The following is a 22,407-nucleotide window of genomic DNA, read 5'->3' as shown; positions in this document are numbered from 1 at the left end:
ATGTGTTTCTTATATTTGATATTCTTTATTTAAAGTTGGGCTTTTTCTGTATCAGATAGCTGAGAAGTCTAGACAGCAGTGAGTTTTTTAAAGTGTGTGTGTGTGTGTGTTTGTGTGTCTGTCACTGTGTGTGTGTGTGTGTGTGTGTGTGTGTGTGTGTGTTTGTGTGTCTGTCACTGTGTGTGTGTGTGTGTGTGTGTGTGTGTGTGTGTGTGTGACTGAGCTGGCAGGTGACAGGACTCACTTGCCGAAGGACCTTTATTTTTAGGCAAGGAGCTGTCAGCACACACACACACACACACACACGCGCACGAAAACGGCTACTAACACACGTTTTTTTTGGACGACTCTCCCAGCATGACTACGTTTTACTTTATTTTGAATTCTGTGGACCTTTGAATACCTTCAGAATATATTTTTACACGATCTGCTGGCCACCGGCGACGTTATTTGGTTGAATTTGTGATGTTTTGAGACAAAACTTAAGCATCATTTGTAATTTGACTTTGAGTGCTGATGACGGAAAACACTGATATTTTTGTTGGCATTAATTTCTGTCAAGTTAATGAAATCCAATGTCCTCTGAGCGTCTCCAGGTAATGACATTTTGACTTAGAGCAACAGCATTTAGTCGTTAAGTATGGAGACCAAAACTCTACAGTACGCTATAATGTTAACCCATTGAAATCTGAGCAAATAGGTTTGATTTCTTTCAAAAACATGAGGAGAAGGCAATCAGATTATCGAGACATGGCCCAAAAATTGGCCCAAAAAAAGATTCATAAAAAAGTTACAGTAAAATTATCTGAAAATAAGCAAAAGCAAAACAAAAAAACACTTCAATGTTCACTTTATTCTAGTTTTTCTGTAACATGATTTTAAATATGATATTATTATAATCAAAATATAATTTTCCATTTTTTTTTCCTAATTATTAAATGATTTTCTAATAATCATCATCTCTTTTTTAAAACAAATTTTTAAACTAATTTTCTTGTCACCTTTTACTAATTTCTTGCCATTTTTGGGACATTTCTTCCCAAGTTGGTCATTTTCTTTTTGTCCATGTTTTCATGAGAAATCAAACTGATTTGCTCAGGTTTCAAAGAGACAAAATTCTTGTGAATGTCATCTAAAAAGCAGAAAAAATGATGTCATTACATGTTTTTAAGGTTATCTGAAACCTGATTTTTGTTCCAACCAAAATGTCTTTCTGACTTTTTATAGATGTCCAGTGCCGGCTGAATGCCTGACGCTTTTCATTCTTCAGTTACATCGTGAATATTTTTTAATAATATTTTTAAAATATTCGTATGTTTTTTTTGTCTGTGCACCGAAACACAGAAGCAAATTTCTTGTTTGTGAAAACTTTCATGAAGGTTATTTGATTCGGTTTAAAAGTTTTGATTTTTTATTTTAATTGTGACGGTTTGTTTACTGATGACTGAATTGTGTTCATTCCACAAATATTCATAAATATTCATGTATAATTGTGATAAATAATCATGATCGTTTCGTGTTGAACAAAAAATGACTGATCGTCTCAGAGCTGTTTGATCACACACACACACACACACACACACAAACACTCACATGGCAAATTATATTACAGGGTTTAACTCAATTGAGCAGGTTTCCCCCCATCCGCCACTAATGCATCTGAAGCATGCTGTGTGTGTGTGTGCGTATGTGTGTGTGCACGCGTGTGTGTGTGTCTGTGTGTGCATGCGCGCACACATGAGTGTATATTTTCCCCTATAAATGAGCAAACAGTTTGAGGATGTCCTCAAAAATAGGTAAATGAATTAAATTTAACTGTAATTCCCAGTTTAATATGCAACAGCACATGGAGCACACTTTCACACACACACACACACACACACACACACACACACACACACACACACACACTAGTCCTTACAGTTTACCACATGATGACGATCATGATCTTCAAGATATTTGAAATCCTGGACCTGCAAGTGGAAATGCATCACTAGTGGCCAACAGAGTTATTATTATTATTATTATTAGTAGTATTATTATTATTGTTGTTGTTGTTGTTGTTGTTGTTGTGGATATCCTGGTGAAGTCTAACAAATTTATGTGACGAGTTGTAGATTTCGTGGTATGACGCACTAATATACACACGTGCACTGCACCCCGTCGTTCGGAGTAAAACACCGTTTTTGGCCGTTGCTCTGGGTAAGCAGCTTTAATTTGAGCGTGTGTGCATCATCTCAGAACTCAGTATCCACAGTTTTATCCAGCACAAAGTCCCAGAGAACCGAATGATGCACATTTCGATTCTGCACACACGTTTTCAGGCTGCTGCATCCACACACATCTTCCTTCTTCCTCCCCTGATAAAGAGCGCGTCTCTCCCCGCGACCTTTGACCTGTGTGTGCGTACAGCCGTCAGATCTCAGATAAACAGGGAGGAGGCGTAAAAGTAGTGCGGCGCATCCGCCATGTGTATGAGAATCAGCACATGGACACACACACACACACACACACTGAAGGGCCTTTTCCTTCCTCCGCCGGCTCTATATTTAGTGACATCTGCACCTGTGAGTCTGAGCACGCTCAGTAAGCAGCTGATGAATGGAGGGCTGTGACCTCACAGGAAGGGAGACGGTGTGTGTGTGTGTGTGTGTGTGTGTGTGTGTGTGTGTGTTTGGGGTCCACACAGCTAGTTGGCTGTTTTTCTTTTCTGGTTGACGTCATAATCATCTTTAGCGCAGGTTTGTTAGTGTCCGAAAATATGGGGCAACTTTGAAAACCAGCATCACTCTGATGAATCATCAGGAGGACAGGAGCAGCGACTTATTCTATTTTTTAAGTTATTGTTTTTTCATTGTTTTGATTTTGCAACACTTTAACACTTTATAGTAACCTACAAATAGTCGGTGATTATAAGGGACGACTCCAAACTACTCAGACAAAAAGGGTTTTCCCTCGTTAACCTCTTGTTGCCTGCAGCCCGGTTGTGTGTTGTTGTTGTTTGCTGCTGTGTGCTGTCCTCCTCCTCCTCCTCCTCCTCCTCCTCCTCCTCCTCCTCTCCCCGTGCGCTCCCTCCGTCCTCCTGCCTGTAGTTGGAGTGCAGGTAAGGAGGAGCAGCTGTCTCTGAGATGTTCTTTCCCCCAGCATGTTTAAGATTGCTGGGTTTTTGTTGTTTTAGTTTGGGTTGGAGGTTTCCTGTAGTTCACTTTTCTTAACTGGAGGTTGTGCTCGATCTTTGTATTGTGTGATTGTTTTGTTTGTTTGTCTGTAATTATTGTTGTAACCGTGTTTTAAGCTGTCTTCTTGGCCAAGCCACTCTTGGAAAAGAGATTTGAAATCTCAGTGAGTCTTTTATCTGGTTAAATTAATTGAATATATAAAATATATATATGTAGCTCAGTTTTCGGTTTTGTTAAACCCCTTGACTTTTCTTTGAACACCAGTGTGATTTTATGCTGTTTGGCTTTGTTTGGCGTTGCCTCAGTTTTGTGTCCGTACGGTTTGTTTTGTTTTGCAAACTGTGTCACAGTAATTTTTTTCTTCTCTGTGTTGATTGTGTAAGTTACACTTTTGCATTGTTGCTTTGATACTTTGTTTAGTCTGCTGTGTTTTGGCTGCGTTTCCGTGCGCTTTGTTTTTTGTTGATAGTAATTAAGGAAGTTGTTGTGCATTATCTAATTAAAATTTGCTCAGTATGGGCCGAATAAAGTGGTACAAGAGTTGTCATTCTCCTTCATTAACTCGTAACAAATCTGTCATTCTGTTGCATTTACAGACAGCAGACAGCCAGTAAAAAAAACTCTCTTGGTTTTATCATTCTCATGTCTTCCCAAATATGAAAACAGTATATGAGTTTGAGTAGGATGTGTACAGAAATACGGGACGGCATATTTTACTTTGCAATACGGGACGATTCTGTATTATGCCGGACCGGTGGCAGCCCTATCATAAATAGGGAAGAATGACCCTTTAAGGAAAGTGAATGCACCACAGGCCTTGGCTGGTGGAGGTCTCAATTCCAGATTGGATTCATGTCTTCAGTGTCTTCAATTGATGCTGGTGACAACAACAACCCCAAATTACACCGGTCTTCAAGTCATTCACTAAAATCAAACCCTTGCAACAGAAAGCGTCTCCCAGCTTCCTCCTCCTCCTCCTCCTCCTCCTTCTCTGCCAGCTTCATGCTAATATTCTGCCACCCTCATCTGTCCATCTGCCACAACAACTTCCTTCCTTCCGCTCGGTCTTGTAGAAAATGCAGATGGATGAGAATGATTATCCTGTTAAACCTCAAAATGCTCTCAGTGTTCTGGTGATAACCAAGATCCATTAAGCTCCCAAAAAACAGCCGGAAAGATGTGAACAAACCAAGTATGAAGCATTATGTTAATTATTTATCAGCATGTAGCTTTGGAAAAAAACTAACATAAATTACAAAAGGAAAGTTGGGAGTTGTTGGAAGTATTTTGGGAGAGCTTTATGAACTTTTTGAAACAATACTTTGTTAAAGACCCATAAAACCAAAGACAATCAGAAGTAAGAATATTTAGTGTTGTAGCCCATGTAAGTTTGTACACCGTACACTGTACACCGTAATTAGTGTAACGACATGTTTTTAACCTCTGCTTTATTCTTTTATTGTCTCTGTTTTGTTTTTTGTTTTGCTGCCAAGACTATTTTATTGATATCAAAAAATATGTTATTAAAATCCCATTAAGGACGGAAAGAAGAAAGGTAGATTTATTGGTCATTTTTTAAACAAAGTTTAAAAGTTTTAAACAAAGTTTAAAAAACTAAATAACATTTGTCCTTGATCCTGCTACATCTCTGGAGTTGAAGGGTGAGTTTATTAAAATTAGCTGCTACTATGACGATTCGGTTCTTTGGGCATGTTGCAGCTGATGGCATCATTCAATTCCTGTGGTGCATTTTTTGAATTTGCATCAGAGTCTTGTGTCCTGTTGGCTCCAAACAAGGTGTGTCCATCCAGTGCAAAAGCCTGATCCAGGATGTTAGGGGTTAACATGTCTCTGTGAAGATGTGTGTAGAGCAGTCTCTGATTTCACGTTGCTGATTGAGCCTCAAATGCATCTCATCCACTTTATTCTCCTGTGACCGGACATTAGCCAGAAGAAGGTTTGGTACAGGAGCAGCTCTCGGTCCAAGTCGGGTCAGCCTCGCCCTGATGCCGGCTCTCCTCCCTCTCTTTGTCCGGCACTTTAAGTTTCTCCCCTGTGGCCTGACTGGCAGGTCGGCGTATGCCGTTCGTGGGGATCCTCCTCTCGCGGTCTACTGCAGTCAGTCCAAACCCCACACAACTTTTCCTGATGCAGATAAGTGCTTCTCTATCTTAGAAAAGTCGTGCTTCAGCAGGAGGAGCCATGCAGTCGAAAAAATAGAAAAATATAGTAAAAAAAGTAGCGATGATTTGAGGATCTACGGGCTGCTGCATTTAAATGTGTTGCTGTTGCAGCAAAGATTTTGTTAAAGAAAAATTAAACTTAAAAAAAGCCCTGAAAAAAACATGTCGTTCCTGGAACAAGGAAATGCTGGATGAGAAAAGAAACTGTGTTAAAAAACAAAAAAACAAAATAAATCAGGCAGGGTGCCCCCCCCCCCTGCACTTTCATATTGGACTGAGCCAACAAACTTTCTCTGTCCTCCTCCTCACCCGTCGCTCTCTGCTTTCCATCTCCTACTGTATACATTACTGAACCCACGCCTGTTCGCCTTCACCAAGTCTGCACTTAGTCCTCTTCACTGTGTGTGTGTGTGTGTGTGTGTGTGTGTGTGTGTGTGTGTGTGTGTGTGTGTGTAATGTGTGTGTTTGTATTAATATGTGTGTGTGAGTGCAAAGGGGTGATTGAGAACACTGTGGGTGGTGCAAGCTGCTGGTAGAGACTCTGTGAGCCCCTGGCCAATGCCCATATACTCTACACACACACACACACACACACACACGCGCACACACACACACACACATACACACTCATACATGTGTAGACGGTCAATAAATTGCAGAACAGCAGTTGTCTTCACTCCCCAGAGTTTCTCGCTGACCTAAACACACATTATGACTCCTCTGTGTGTGTGTGTGTGTGTGTGTGTGTGTGTGTGTGTGTGTGTGTGTGTGTCTGTGTCTGTGTGTATGTGTGTGTGTGTGGGTGGGTGTGCAACAGGATATGTGTCAACCTCTAGTTTGCTGTAAGTTCTCTAGCTTACTTTTGTTCTATACATGTTACCACATTACCGCCGTGTTGCAAGTGACGCCGTGACATTTTGGCCAAACAGGAAGTTACGATCTTCGCACAGTTTTTCCACAGGCTGGCAGCTCGTTAGCACGGTGGTGATGATGAGTGGGTGGATGGCTTGAGATTTTTTTTTTTTCCGATGTCAGTGTGTAGCGTGTTTTCTCATTCTTATTGATAAGGCTTTGGTCTTTTTTCTGTGTGTCTTCTGACAGTGAACAGAACTTCCTGAGTGTCCTGATCACCTTTTTTTGTTGTTTTTTGTTTTGTTTTTTTGCCTCTGATCCCGATACGGGTCATTTAATATTGAGTATCTGTCGATACGGAGTCCTGCTTCAATAATTCTATTTTCCTACATAATGCAGCTGCACAGAGCACACTTCTAATTTATTAAAATCAGTTCAATGTATTGCATCACGATATTAATAAAAGAATAGTTTGCAAAGCATTATTATTATTATTATTATTATTATTTATTGATTTTTTTTCTTTTGCAAGTAATTGGACAGTGTGAGGGAATTCTCTCTTTTTTTGAAATTTATTTATTTTACAAAATAAAGTCGAAAATGCCAAACATTATACATTTCATTTATTTATTTATTTTGGTTAAATTTTATTTACTCATTAGTTATAGAGGGATATATAAGTCATCAGTACTAACTGACATCGAATTTTGCTTTTGAACTATCACATTTTCCAAATGTGAAATCTTTTTTTGAATACACTCTCAATATGTCATGTGAAAACTGATGGACATTGAAAAATGATAAAATAGTGGTCGAGAAGTGGAAATGAAAGATTATGTAATGATTACTGTGACTCAGTGTATGTATATAAATGTGCACTGGGGCACTTTCTCTCCTTCTTTTTCTCACTATCTTTTATTATTTTGTGCTGTTTTACATGCTGTACATATGTGTGCATGTATGGGTGTGGATGGAGTTGATTGTATTGTTTCGTTTTCCTGCTTTATTTGTTAAAAAAAGACAGTGAGTACAGTTTAAAATGACGGTAATAACTGTCCTCCCTGTTCATCTGTGTGTCTGCAGATTGACCTGGAGCCAGAGGGGAAGGTGTACGTTGTTATTGACCTATCAGGATCTTCCAGTGAAGGTAAGACGTTTTTACATAAATTTAAAGGTCAGTTGAAGATATCAAAGGTCAAATAACATGTAAATAACACAACTGTTATCTGTTTTACTGTTATCCTTTGTTTTTTTGGTTTTGTTTTTCACTTTTTAATGACACTTAAGAGTTGTTACATAATCATCACAGAAGCGTTTTAGTCTGAAATGATAATCTGGTCTTGATAACCTCAAAGTGTTCATTTTTTAAATTTCTCTGGATTATCTGTTTATGAAGAGCGAAGCAGCGGGATTTAGTTTCTGTTTTTTGCCATCGTCATGGCTGATGGTGCCTGCAGAGTTCCTCTTATGGTTACTCCAGAAAACCAAAGTTGCTACATTCGGAAACACAAAACCCACAACTTCCATGAGCACTTACCTAGAAATTGAGGGTTTTATGTATTTCAGCAGCATTTGTAAAAACTTTCATAAAGATGCAGGATTTCATAATTATTGCATTATATCATAAAGCAGTTAATAGTAGGATATTTATGTATAGATCAGGGCTGTGGTGCCCAGCTGGTGGGCTCACTCTGAATGGACCCCAAGTGACTCGTCAAGTTTGTAAAAAACACTTTATTTAGAAGTACAGTGAATTTCTGGCAACAAGCTTTTATTTTGAAGGGCTGTTTCGGTTTATTGTTGCAGTATGTTTAATTTTTGGGGTTTTAAGCCAACGTGTTGTGAACATTTTGTGGAATAAAATTTAATATGAAGTAATTTATAATGTTTGGACCTTGAACTAATGACTCGGGAGAAATTTGACAGGACCAGTTGGGAACCACTGCAGAGGGTGTTTCGTGATATACCAGTATTCACGATATTATCATAAAATAAAAATATTGATTTCATGTTAATAATATTATATTTTGTGAATAATTCAGCAATGGTTAAATAATTTTGGTTTCTGGCTTTGTCTTTGACGATGTTATCATGTTGTGATGTATCGGTATTGACGATATTATTTCCCCGGCACCATGTGGATTTTTACTATCCATTAAATGTGATTTTTTGTATGATTTTGCACAGATATGGTTACAAACTCTCTCTCAAACTCCCTACACTAGTATTGAAATATAATTAATTTGCCAAAAAAGCGACAAAATGCACCACAATCAAAGTGTGTTTTTGTTATATTTAAAATAAATATCATATACTATTGTTGTTATGAACCCTTTAGGCTGCGATAATTGTGTAGTGAAAATCAGATAATGTGCTAAAAAAGAAAGAAAACCTCTTATTCTGAAAAAGTAAACAATGCAAACAAGCTTTTCTATTATTTTAGACAAATTCTGAGAAAAACACATTTCTTAATATGCAGCAACTTCAATACGCATCTGCAGCTCTCTCTGCTGAGGAGGTTTTATATCTTATAATATAGTAACATGTTTTAATCCAGTTTAATAGATAATTTGTTTCTTGTGAGCCCAAATGTGATTATATATTTGCGTTAGTATTGCAGTTTTGCCTGCAGGCAGTAAATGTGTAACTACACTTGAAAATGCCCGTCGAGTCACCATCGAATGAAGAGGCTCCTCATGACTGTTGAAGTGTGCACTTTACGTGTCTGAACAGGCTGAAAGCGCGTTCACCAACACTCCTCATGACTGCAGTTAGACACGTGAAACCTTTACAGCCTTTCTGCAGTTTATTCAGCGAGTAAAATGTTATCTCATTTCATATTTCTTACCTGAAAATCAGAGCTGGGTTTGTTAAAGCTACAAATTGTTATGTTTTTCTTAAGTGATGTCACCCACTGACCAGAAAACCAGCAGTATGAACCTTTACGGTCAAAGTAAAAGAAAAACAAAGATAACATCTGTAGGTGAGTAATTTCAGCATAAGAGACAGGAAATAGTTCTGATTAATGCGTTTGTTTTCTTTGGAAGTTTATCTGATCAGCCACATTCATACTGACCTGTTTTACTCATGCTGGTTTACGTCATTTATGCATCATCATATTATTTTAGTGGAAATTTAGGGGAATGAAAGATGTAGTAATAATAATAAAATAATAATCATTATTGTAAGGAGTTAAGCAGTTAAGGATTTAAAAAATATATTTTAATTTTGTGCCAATATTGGCTCTGACAGTGCGTCATATGTGCATGTTATGTATCTGTCCCGTTTAAAAAACCTTAAACTCTTATGAGGAAAAAAAAAAAACAGATTAAAATTTTGCAAATTGCATCACAATTTTTTAGAAAAGCTGCCATAGCAGGGTAACATGCATAAATCCATTTATAATTAACAAATAAAAGAATAGATTCAATCTAAAATGTATATTTTAATTTTCATATGAAGTTGTTTAAACTCGTGCATGTGACAAAAACAATATTTGCGTTCCCACACATACAGTGTGCGTCTGCAGTTTATCAGCGGCATTAGACAGCTGTTTTCTGTCTGTGGTTGTTCAGTAAAAGCTTCGTAAAAGATCCGTGTGTTGAGTAACATCTCCCCGCTGCCTCTTCCTCTTTCTCAATCTTTACATCTGCGTCTCATTTTAAATCAATTACCCTCAAATTCATTTTACAAACACGCGGCTGCTCTCGCCCTGATGCACTACATCCAAAGTGCTGCTATGTTGATCTGTTTAAATGACTTCTGTCTTAACCCTTTGATACCTGGATCGACATCACTCTCCCTGTGCTGCATTCAGATACGTATTACAAGTATTAAACCTGTGAAACCCGAACGAGTCGGTTTGATTTCTTTTGAAAGCGTGGGGGAAAAGGCAGTGAGTAATTTGACAAGAAACGTCCTGCAAATTGCTGGAAATTAGTAGATTTACATTTTTTTTTTTTTTTTAAACTAGGTAAAAAAATGTCTAGAAAATAACATTCTCAGTTATCATAACTATATATTTGAAATTATTTAATAGAATTTTGTAATTTTTAAGATTTATTTCCTCATATTATTTACTTGTTTTTGCCTTGCTTTTTAACTTTCATGTTTTTTCTCCTAATTTTCACACTTTTTACTTATTTCTTTTTTCAGATATACCATTTATGTATTTATTTATTTATTTATTTTACTTTTACTTTCAACTTTTTACTTATTTCTTCTTGAGTTGCTCATGTTTTTTCCTGTGTGTGTGTGTGTGTGTGTGTGTGTGTCACACTGTGGGCGAGTAAAGTCTTGAGTCAGTGTGTCATTGAGTAATCAGCTCCTTGGCATCAGAAAGTACACGTTGCGAGTTTCCTGTGTGTGTGTGTGTGTGTGTGTGTGTGTGTGTGTGTGTGTGTAACGTGTGTGTGTTTGTGTTAATATGTGTGTTTGAGTGTGTGTGGGAGACATGGTGTCATGCTTTAAGTGCTTCTCAGCTGCAGTTTAATGACGACACACTTCAGCGTCTGAACTTAAAGTTCAGCTCGTTATTAATGATGTGATGAGTCTCGAGCTGTAATCTTCTCTCATTCTCTTTCTTCACTGTAAATTCAACATTTTGAGGAGTACTAAATGTAGTAATGCACTGATGCAGACTGACCTTATTAATATCTCAGCAAATTAGTTTTATTTCTTTGGGAAAAAGTGGAGTGAGAAAAAAACAGCAATTTGGCAAAAAATGTCCATCAAATTGCAAGAAACTGGTAGATTGGTTCGATTCCAACTCGTGGTCCTTTCCTGTATGTCATCTCCTCTCTCCCCCCTTTAACGCTATAACTGTCCTATTGAATAAAGCATCAAAAAGCCCAAAAATTCATCTTAAAAAAGCTTGGTAAAAACTATATTCAGAATTAGAATTAAAATAATTACATGTTTGTAATAATTGTCACATGTTCAGGTCATTTTCTTGTCTGTTTCATTTACTTTTCCTTTCTTTTCGTTTTTTTTTAAATTTTTTTGGTTAATTTTCTTAGAATTTCTTGCTAAATTTTAAGTAATTTCTTCTGAAGTTGCTAATTGCTTTCTTCCCATGTTTTTTAAATAAATCAGTTTGCGTAGTTACAAAGCCTTAAAAGGATGTGGGTGTAATTTTAATCTTATCAGGCCTTTTTCTTGTTTATTTTAAAAATAAAAACCTTTTTTCTTGCAATAACATGACTTTTTTTTTTGCTGCCACGCGAGGACAGACAGTTCACACGACCACAAGAGTTTGCTGTCAGGAAAACACAATCAGAAGATGCTTATCATCCTGCAACACCGAGCCTCTCTGCTGCATGCTGCAGATCAGGAAATGTAATAATGTTCAGAGGTTTTGGAAGAACTTTTTGCAACCGCTGTTGACTATTTAAAATATGTAAATATCAGGCCTGCTAGATTTGGTTTATTTATAATACTTAATTGCAACATGAAGTCCAGCGATGACACACATGTGCACACTTGCTGTGTCACTGTGGGTCTAATCTTTGGTGTGAGTCAGACTTGCAGAGCTTGGGGTAGGTGTGGAAATGTGAAGGAAGCATGAACACACACACACACACACACACACACACACACACACACACACACACACACACACACACACACACACACACACACACACACACACACACACACACACACACACACACACAGAGAGAGAGAGAGAAAGCCCAGAGAGATCAGCTGTCACACACTTGCGACGCACAGAGATAGACGTGTTTATACAGGAGGATTCTGTTGGCTGCTTCTTACTCGGTGAAATCAGCTTCAGGACAAACTCAAACTGGGCTGGTTTCCATTAACCCTCAAACTGCACAAATTGAAATTGCGAATACAAAAAACGGCTAATAGAAAGACGGAAATTTAAAAAAAAATCCTGTTTATCGCAAAAATGTTTTGACGCTCGCCTGAGGTGGTATTTCAGGGGTTTCTGAAAAGCCACATTTAGCAAAGCTGCAATGGAAACACTTTTTTTCACTTTTTTTTATAGCTCACATGATGTGTGACACCAGGTGGCAGTAATTCGACTTTATGGATGCTTACCTACACAAAACCCAAAGAAGAAGAAAAAGTATAACAGTCACATGACATTCTGTAAAACATGACTCGGCACATACGGACGGAGGAAGAGACCGAGATCTTCTTCACAAAGAAATTACAGCGATATATTAAATCGGCCTCATCGAGCGGCCGCAATAGAAATAAACTCGCCGATGTTTTGGACATCCGTCGCCGTGCTTCTTGTTATCGTGAGAGAAAAGTCGTGTAACAACGAGAGAGAAGTTGCAAGTTTTGTGCAAATCTGTAATGGAAACCCAGCTACTGTCTCTGCGGTCCGGATCGATGTTTTGATTCAATGATGCAAAGTGAAAACATCGATCGATAATGCCATCTTTAAGATGCGCTTTTATTTTGAAATTCCCATGGCGTGTTTGTGTCGCCGTCTCATCCTCGTTCCTAAATATTCAGACAGTGCTAGCAGCCGAGTGAAAGTGACAGTTAGGATTTTTGTTGGTCACTGTCAGGTTTTGTCATCGACAACATTGATTCTCAGTGAAAACAGTCAGACTGTTCACAAGTTTGGTCTTTTTACCTTTTTTGTGTCATATTCCGATAAACACTGACCTGAAGCTCCCTCTGAGTCCAAACTCCCGACGTCTGTTCCTCCACGACTTCACCCAAATGCATTTTCTGTTTTTTTCCTCTCAGAGCGCAGATGTTTGTGCCTATAAACGCTGCTGCTGCTCGTTTTCATGTTTGTTCTTTTCTCCTTCTTCTCCTTTTTGACAGTTGTCTGTTTACTTTTGCTCTCGTGATTGTTGTCATGAGAGTTTGGTGCGTTCAGTTGAAGTAAAAAGTACTCTTGTCTTTTCAGAATCTTTTGGGATTGTGAAAGTCGTGCAGTGTATCCCCAGCTTAAGAGTTAACCCTCTGAAACCTTTGAAAATTGACTTGATTATTTAAAAAAAAAAAATGGGCCAAAATTAGCAAGAAATTACTAAAAAAAAAAATGCGCGAAAATTACTTGAAAAAAGCAAGAAAGAAAAAAGTAATAAACAAACAAACAAAAAACAAACAAGAAAATCACCCCAAGCAAGTGAAAAACAAATATATGTGTATATACATACACTGTTTATTGTCAAGTTTCTCATTATGTTTTTTACATGTTTTTAAAGGAAATCACATCAGTTTCTCAGGTTTCAGAGGGTTAAATGGTAATAAAGGGTGTCTGAATGCAGCATAAAAAAACAGGTGTTAAAGGGTTAATGGCTGCCTAAGATAGCTGTAAATAAAGTAAACTTTTGTTTAACGGACACAGTGAGATTAGCAGAATCTCAAAATCCATAAAATGTAAATGATTTCTGGTGAAAGTGGAGCTGAAGTGCAAATGAAATCTTGATGATTTGCCTCTCAGCTGATCAACATGAAACCACGTGATGGTTTTTCGTATTCGGGCTCGTTTTTTCGTCCGTTTGACAAACTCACCTGAAACTGAAGAGAAAGTCTGAACCAGATCTGGTTCCTCTCTTCAGCACACGAGAACGACCTCCACACGAGCTGATGTTAGTCCACCGCTCCGGAGAGGACAGTGAATTTTTATCTCTGTGTGTGTGTGTGTGTGTCTGTGTGTGTGTGTGTGTGTGTGTGTGCGCACTAGATTACGTGTTCGAGCGTCATGACAGAATGGAAGAGGAGAAAGACAGAGAGGGAGTTAACTGGAGGTTGCGAGAGAGGAGGGGGGGGAGAGGGGAGGGTTGATAAATTGATTAGTAAAGTGGAGTGTTCTCTAATGGACCAGTTACATCATCAACAGAGAGAGACGGAGAGAGAGAGAGAGAGAGATGGAGGGAGAGAGAGAAAAAGAGAGAGAGAGAGAGATGGAGGGAGAGATCGGTAAAGGTGTCATTAAAACAAGGACTTATTTTTCACTCTGTTCATCTGTTCTTTAATATTAGATTTCTTTGTCACTCTGATGCCTTTTTCTGTCTGCAGTGTATTACAGTATATGTGTGTGTGTGTGTGTGTGTGTGTGTGTGAGTGTGTGTGTGTGTGTGAGAGAGAGAGAGAGAGAGGATGAAATTGCAGTCATTACTTAAATGTGTTTGCATAGCAGAGAACACGGGTGAACTGTCAACCCTGAGAGCTGCAATCAACCTATTAGCACACACACACACACACACACACACACACACACACACACACACACACACATAAAGCCCCGTTGTCAAATCAGGTGAAATATTGATATGTTGTTCTGGTTCTGTTGTTATCAGCTTGGAGAATATGAAGTATATTTATCAGCCACAACAATGTTGCTATTAGGATGTAATCTGTTTATTTTATTTCATTTTATTCATCTTATTTCACTTTGTTTTGTTTTCTTGTATCTAACCGGCTCATGTGTTGAACATATATCACCACGCTTCTTTGAATGTTATAACCAGTAGAAGTTGCAGAACATCACTCAAAAATATTGCTAAAATTGTGTGCAAATCTGAAATGAAACCCGCCCACTGTTTATATCCATAGACCTCAATATATATACATGTAACTCAGACCAAGAGGGGTACCTTATTAAGAAAAGTACAATAAATATATCTACAATTTCATCAAAGCAACGTCGGCCTCAGTGAAAACTGGATTTTTTGAAGAATTTTAGTTTTAATAAAAGTCAGCGATGCCACTCGTTTGTCGCTCTCAGAGTTATTTGGTGTAACTTTCGTAAACCCCCCGACCCTGAACCCTCCCCGGTGGAAGACGCTCTGTTGCTAGGCAGCAGTTGTCAGTTGCTAGGTGATGGTGATGGCGTACAGCAAAGGGGCTGGAGGAGTGAGAGTGAGGACAGGCAGAAAATGTGCAGAGACACTGGATGGAAATGTAAAGTTTATCTGCAGAAGAAGCTTTACAATAAGAAGAGTTCAGTAAATAAAGTGTCTGATTATTATATGTCACGTGCACAGGTGTTATTTTGACCGGACAGGTGTGCTCAAGGAAAGAGAAAAGTCGGATCAGTACACAGTACACAGCAGTAAACAACAGTACACAGCGGTACATAGCAGTACACAGCAGTAAACAGCAATACACAGCAGTACATAGCATTATACAGCAGTAGACAGCAGTACACATCGGTACACAGCAATACACAGCAGTACACAGCACTATACAGCAGTAGACAGCAGTACACAGCAGTACACACCAGTACACAGCAGTACATAGCAGTACACAACAGTAAACAGTAAACAGCAGTAATCAGCAGTTAAAAGCAGTAAACAGCAGTACACAGCAGTAAACAGGAAACAGCAGTAATCAGCAGTACACAGCAGTCCACAGCAGTAAACAGCTGTGAACATCAGTACACAGTAAACAGCAGTAAACAGCAGTAAACAGCAGTAATCAGCAGTACACAGCAGTACACAGCAGTAAACATCAGTACACAGTAAACAGCAATACACAGCAGTAAACAGCAGTAAACAGCAGTACACAGCAGTACACAGCAGTAAACAGCAGTACACAGCGGTACACAGCGATACACAGCGATACACAGCAGTAAACAGGAAACAGCAGTAATCAGCAGTACACAGCAGTCCACAGCAGTAAACAGCTGTGAACATCAGTACACAGTAAACAGCAGTAAACAGCAGTAAACAGCAGTAAACAGCAGTAATCAGCAGTATACAGCAGTAAACATCAGTACACAGTAAACAGCAATACACAGCAGTACACAGCAGTACACAGCAGTAAACAGCAGTACACAGCAGTAAACAGCAGTACACAGCAGTAAACAGCAGTACACAGCGGTACACAGCGGTACACAGCGATACACAGCAGTAAACAGCAGTAAACAGCAGTACACAGCAGTAAACAGCAGTACACAGCAGTACACAGCAGTAAACAGCAGTACACAGCGATACACAGCAGTAAACAGCAGTACACAGCGGTACACAGCGGTACACAGCGATACACAGCAGTAAACAGCAGTAAACAGCAGTACACAGCAGTAAACAGCAGTACACAGCAGTACACAGCGGTACACAGCAATACACAGCAGTAAACAGCAGTACACAGCAGTAAACAGCAGTACACAGCAGTACACAGCAGTAAACAGCAGTACACAGCGGTACACAGCGGTACACAGCAGTACACAGCAGTACACAGCAGTACACAGCAGTAAACAGCAGTACACAGCAGTACACAGCAGTTCCACTAACATGAAACAGGTTAACATGACTGTCTCTCCTTTTAATATTTTAATCTAATATGAGACATTGTGGGTCTAGTCTGAGGTCTGAGGGTCGTGTCGGTGCTGTATCGTGAACGCTGTAGGTTTCTGAGACGCTCGTTCAAAGATATTTGTGATCCGTTTGTGTTGATGTGATGAGTTTCTATGTTTTTGTTTGTATTTGTCTCATGACACACTCAATGTGTTCATCCAATCCACATCTCTGCAAAGTAAACCCTCCCTCTCTCTGACACACGCCTCAGGTGTGTGTGTGTGTGTGTGTGTGTGTGTGTGTGTGTGTGTGTGTGTGTGTGTGTGTGTGTGATTAACGGTGTTAGGCAGTAATTGAAATCTCTGTGGTCCCACTGGGGAAGCCTTCTGTGATTTAACAGAATCAGGAGAGACAAAAAAAAAAAGATGTGTGTTCAATCTGTGCATCCTCAGTCACGCAGCATCGCCGCCATCTAGTGGCTGCATGTGTGTGCAGATTTTGTGAAGATTCAGTAATTCGGCGAGAATCAAGGCACCTAATTTCCCAAAAAATAAACAATTTTAGAGAAGCCACAGTGTAAAAAAAAACATGAAATGCTACTGATACCTGCAAACTTGTGTTACAATTTAATGCAAATATTAAATCATTTATTTCTATTTCTTGCTTGCTTGCAGCTCCGGCGGGCTCAACAGAGAATGAGGAGCGGGTGTTTCGGCAGCGGATGGGTCCCAGGAAGCGTCAGGGCGCCGTACGCCGACGGGTCCACCAGGTCAACGGACACAAGTTCATGGCCACCTACCTGAGACAGCCCACCTACTGCTCCCACTGCAGGGACTTCATCTGGTGAGGACACACGCCCTCCTTCATTCATTCATTCATTCAGTCAAACCCTCATCCCCATTATCAGACCCTCACTTTCAGTGATGCCACGCATCAACAAGCAGTCAAATAACTGTTAAAATATAAGTAAAATCATCCAAAAAAACAAACAATAATAGTAATGTAGATAGCTAAAAATAAATAAATAAAAATGAATTAAAAAAAAGAATAGAATTAAAAGATAAAATATAGAAAGTAAAAATAATAATTAAAAAATTCAAAAGATTTTATATAAAAATCATGATTGAAAATAGCAAAAGTGCAGATAAGCGATGAACAGATAAAACCAATATTTAAAATGATATAAAATTTAGTTGAAAAATAAGTGTGCAGTAAGTCTTGGGTTGCGTAGGCAAACTAAAGAAACCTACATGCAGATGATTGTTTTTATGTGCACTTCATAGTTTGGGTTTCCAAATATAGGAAAATAATAATAAGCCCCTTTTCAGGTCTTTTATTTTTTTATTTATATATCTATATATATATATATATATATATAATTTTTATTTATTAATATTTTTGTTAAATACCCTTTTGCCATTTTTTAATAATTAATTTCTAGCTTACTTTTGGGCTTGCTCGTCACTTTCTTCCCATGTTTTTGAAATTAATCAAGCCAATTTTGCGGAGGTCTCAAAGGGTTAAAAGGGTGTTTTAAGAATCCAAGCCCATGATGAAGAATTCAGACAGGGAGAGTAACGCAGTCAGATTAAATTGTTGTAGTGCTTCCTGGAATCACCCAAAAAATATACTTTAAAATATAACGTCTCTTTTTCTGTGATTCACAGGCTGTTTGTAGAGTTACTAATTTGTGCACAAACAGTGAAAAAAACCTGAGATAGATAAAAGTGTCTTTTATTACAGAAAGAAAAGCACTTCTCAGGCTGCAGCATTTATATAAATAAAAAAAGTAAATCCTCAGTAATCCTAGGTTTTTACAGTAACTGCTTTGCGCAGCTGTAATCGTGTTCTCTGATTTCGCCCGTGAACCTGCCGTCGTGTTTACATGTAAACGCAGTGGCTGCTGTGAAGTGTGGAGCAATAAACAAAGCCAGCTGTGTTTGTTTCCGTCCCATCAGGCTGCGTTAGCGGCGCTCACATGGAAAACATGTGGCCTCGGTGCCTCTGCTCGCTCTCAGCGCCGCTCCGGAGGAACGTTTGATGCGTAATCCGAATCACAAGGAAACTGTGTTGTTAGACTCCTCTGGTGTTCAGGGCTTCTGAGGGGAATGAGCAGAGATGCTGCACTGCCGCGCAGAGGAAGAAACTGCAGGTTTAATGTGGGACAGCTAATATTTATTGCAGTAATTTACATGTACATTTTGGAGGCTCTGCCTGCACCCTCGCAGTCTGCTGACTCTGTGGTCGGCGTGTACGCACTTGCTCTGTATTTTCTTTATATTTTATGTATTCCTGTTGTGTATTGATTTTGTTATTGTGTAATGTGCTTACTTACTTACTTACTTACAGTACGTGGCTCAGGTACTCTGTTTTTTTAGTATGCTGTTTGTTGCCTTTGTGAAGCACCGTGTAAATCATGTCTGTGAAAAGCACCTTTAAATAAATTTTACTTGTTTCAGGGTAAAATACATGAGATTTTAATGTAAATCTAAGAGAAAAAAATAATTGTACATTAGACATGACAAGCAAGACTCAAGAACATTTATTTGTACATTTTTTGTTTATTTATTTATCAATTTGTTTATGTATTTATTTATTTACTCATCCATTTGTAAATATTTATTAATTTATTTATTTTGAATATGTAAAAACAAAAAACAAGTAATAATAATAAATAAAATTTACCACTGTAGCAATACATTATTCATATTACTATTATTTATTTTATTTATTTATCCATTTGTAGTAATTTATTTTTCAATTTTTTTCTATTTATTTATTTACTCATCTATTTGTATCTATTAATTAATTAATTTAATTTGAATATGTAAAAAAACAAACAAAAAACAAATATCACCCCTTGTCCATATCTCAAGCAATTTATTCAAAATTTAATTTTAAAAAATCCCTCTCTCTTTTACAACTCACATAAAAAAACAGTGATAAATTTGTATTTATTTATTTATGAAGTTATACATATACATAAAAAACACAAAGGTTTTATCCATAGGGTTTGAGACAGCTGATAATTGGCTCATAACTGCCAATATTTGATGATAAATGACGCACATTTGCTTTTTTATCTCTACTTGTGTCTCACAAAATCCTTCCTTCATAACAGGAACACAACATGTGGCTGTAAAATACAAACAGCTGTGATTTTGGGTGATATTTCATCTCTCGTTCTGTCTCTGACCTCCAGGGGCGTTTTAGGAAAGCAGGGCTACCAGTGTCAAGGTAAGACGGTGTCTCTGCACTCCTGTCTTCAGTGTGTCTCAGTCTTAATTTCTGGTTGTCCCGATTATCGGACGCTCTGAACACAACCTCTAAATGTGTGTGTGTGTGTGTGTGTGTGTGTTCCTGCAGTGTGTACCTGTGTGGTCCACAAGCGCTGCCATGAGCTCATCATCACCAAGTGTGCAGGGATGAAGAAGCAGGAGGACACCGTGGAGGAGGTACCCGTCTGCGCTTCGTTTTTTTAATGCCTCACCTGGAAAAACACTGACTAAAGTAAAATGCAATGTTTTTCTGTCTAAATGGAATAAATCAGATCGTTTTATTCAATTTAAAGGATCAAATGACATGAAAAATAGGCACTTTTACACCACAAGAGCACCAGAAGAACCTGCTGGAGCTGCATGTTTCCCCGTTTGTGTTCAGCTGTCATTCCTTTTCTCTTTTGCTCCCGTCATTTCTCATCTGTCAGCTATGAGAAAAAGGAATAAAGAACCAAAAAAGGAGTTTTGTCGAGGCAGCGACAGTCACGTTCCCACATTGTTTCAGTCAGATCAGATCGTCCAGACTGCTGCAGGTTTGTCTCACTGTCCGTCTGCGTCTCTCACAGCCGGTCGGCTCTCAGAGGTTCAGCGTCAACGTGCCGCACAAGTTCAGCATCCACAACTTTAAAGTCCTCACCTTCTGCGACCACTGCGGCTCTCTGCTCTGGGGTCTGCTGCGGCAGGGACTCCAGTGTAAAGGTAACACGTCCATCTAATGTCTGAGATAATAAAAGTGTGGAAAATCATCAACCTTGGTGCATTTACACGACCTGCACAAAATAATTATCTCTTAAAATAACTGACAGAAACGCATTGTTTGTTCACTCCTTGTAAATAATTTCTGTGTGTGTGTGTGTGTGTGTCAGTGTGCAAAGTGAATGTTCACAGGCGCTGTGAGAGTAACGTAGCTCCTAACTGCGGCGTGGACGCCAGAGGAATCGCTAAAGTCCTCTCCGACCTCGGAGTCACGCCAGACAAGATCTCCAACAGCGCCCAGAGACGGAAAAAGGTGAGTCACCTCGTCCACACGTTTTTGAAAAACATCCACAAGCTTTTGCTCAGAAGCATTAGATTATTTTGAATGTATGAATTAACAGTTTTTAAATGCAAGAGATGTCCCACAAACTGCAAGAAATTGGAAAAATGGTAAAGAAAATGACCTGAAAATTAGTTTTAAAACTTTATATTTCTAATATTTTTTTAATAGGGAAAAAGTCCAGAAAATACATTAACAATTATTATTATTATTATCATAGTTATAATTACTATTCATTTATTTTGTTTTATGTAAGATAAATTATTTTAATATAATAATATTTTTTAAAAAGGGGAAAATATCCAGAAAACTACATTTTGATTTTTTTTCTAATCAAAGAAAAATTATTGAAAGTTTTTTTGGTTTTTTTTTTTAGGGAAAAAAAAATCCAGGAAACTATATTTACAATGACTAATTTTTCTGTCTATTACTTTTTTATTTTTTTTATTATTTCTTTAAATTTCTTTTTGTTTCATTAGTAATTTAAACTGTGTGCACCTTAGCTTACAGGTCAACCCTAGACTTCATACTCTACAAGCAGATAAGATCAAAATGAATTAAAACGTTTCACAAAGTTAATTAAAAAAAAGTGATGACGATGTGTTGAACAGCTTCCTCAGGGTCAGGACCCCCAGCAGCCGTTATCGGGGCCAAAGACAGAAGAGGACCGGTCGAGGTCGGCCCCCACCTCACCGTGTGACCAAGGTAACACAAGTTCTCACCTTCACACATCAACTCCAACCTGCACGAAGCCGAGCGAGCGAACATCAGAACTTCTCTTCGTTTGTGTCCAGACGTGAAGGAGCTGGAGAACATCCGCAAGGCTCTGTCGTTCGACCACCGCGGAGACGAGCACGCGACGCACCCCCTCTCCTCACCCTCGTCTGTCGCCGCGGTAACGGGGGACACTCACGAAGGTGGAGGAGGCAGCGTCGGGGTCGGGGGGGAGCCGGGTCGGGAGAACGGAGAGGTCAAAGGTCACAGCGCTCCTGAAATCAAGAGGATGGATTTAAACGACTTTGTGTTCATCAAAGTTTTGGGGAAAGGAAGCTTCGGAAAGGTGAGTGAGCGCTGAAGTTTGTTTCCTCGTCAGATCTGTTCAGTGTTTGCTCTCTTTTCTCTACCCCAGTGATACTCAACTTACGGCCCTCGGGCCAATTCTGGACCCTGATTGCGTGCCGGGTGGCCCCCCAAAGATTTTTCTAATTCACAAAAAATAAAGTGGTTCACACTGGGAATTGTTTTTGTACTTCTAGTGTCTATAAGGTGACAGAGTTCATAAAACAGCATCTAAATTGAGCTTGTTTATCAAAAAAAGTGCCAGTGAGGATCCCACACCCCCGACAGAGGACACAGCTAAGACCCTAATGTCCTAAGATGCTGGAAATGTCCTAAAATTTCAGAAATGTCCTAAAATCTTCAAAATGTACTAAAAGAAACATCCTAAAATCTGAGAAATACACTGGAATCCTAGGAAATGTCCTAAAATCCATAAAATGGTGCTAAAAGCCCAAAAATGTCCTAAAGTCCTTTAAGTGTCCATAATCCAAGAAATGTCCTGAAATCCTCGAAATATCCCAAAAACCTAGACACGTCCTTAAATCCTAGAAATGTCCTTCAATCCTTAAATGTCCTAAAACTATT

The 22,407-nt window shown here is 38.7% G+C and overlaps 1 protein-coding gene across 1 annotated transcript in view; it reads left to right on the top strand.

The window, feature by feature from the left end:
* Positions 1-22,407, top strand: part of LOC121965456 (protein kinase C epsilon type-like) — a 78,702-nt gene that overhangs the window by 24,194 nt on the left and 32,101 nt on the right. Inside the window, exons 2-9 of the mRNA XM_088086142.1 lie at positions 7,298-7,361; positions 17,124-17,292; positions 19,652-19,686; positions 19,816-19,904; positions 20,294-20,426; positions 20,594-20,736; positions 21,375-21,468; positions 21,558-21,823. Coding sequence (XP_087942268.1) covers positions 7,298-7,361; positions 17,124-17,292; positions 19,652-19,686; positions 19,816-19,904; positions 20,294-20,426; positions 20,594-20,736; positions 21,375-21,468; positions 21,558-21,823 — 993 coding nt within the window. The remainder of the gene's footprint in view (positions 1-7,297; positions 7,362-17,123; positions 17,293-19,651; positions 19,687-19,815; positions 19,905-20,293; positions 20,427-20,593; positions 20,737-21,374; positions 21,469-21,557; positions 21,824-22,407) is intronic.

This window comes from Plectropomus leopardus, chromosome 13, assembly GCF_026936395.1.
Source record: "Plectropomus leopardus strain MGB_pleo_1.0 chromosome 13, ASM2693639v1, whole genome shotgun sequence".
NCBI classification, from domain to species: Eukaryota; Metazoa; Chordata; class Actinopteri; order Perciformes; family Serranidae; genus Plectropomus; species Plectropomus leopardus.
Note: the sequence above shows the minus strand (reverse complement) of the source record. Positions and strands in the feature narration are given on the sequence as shown.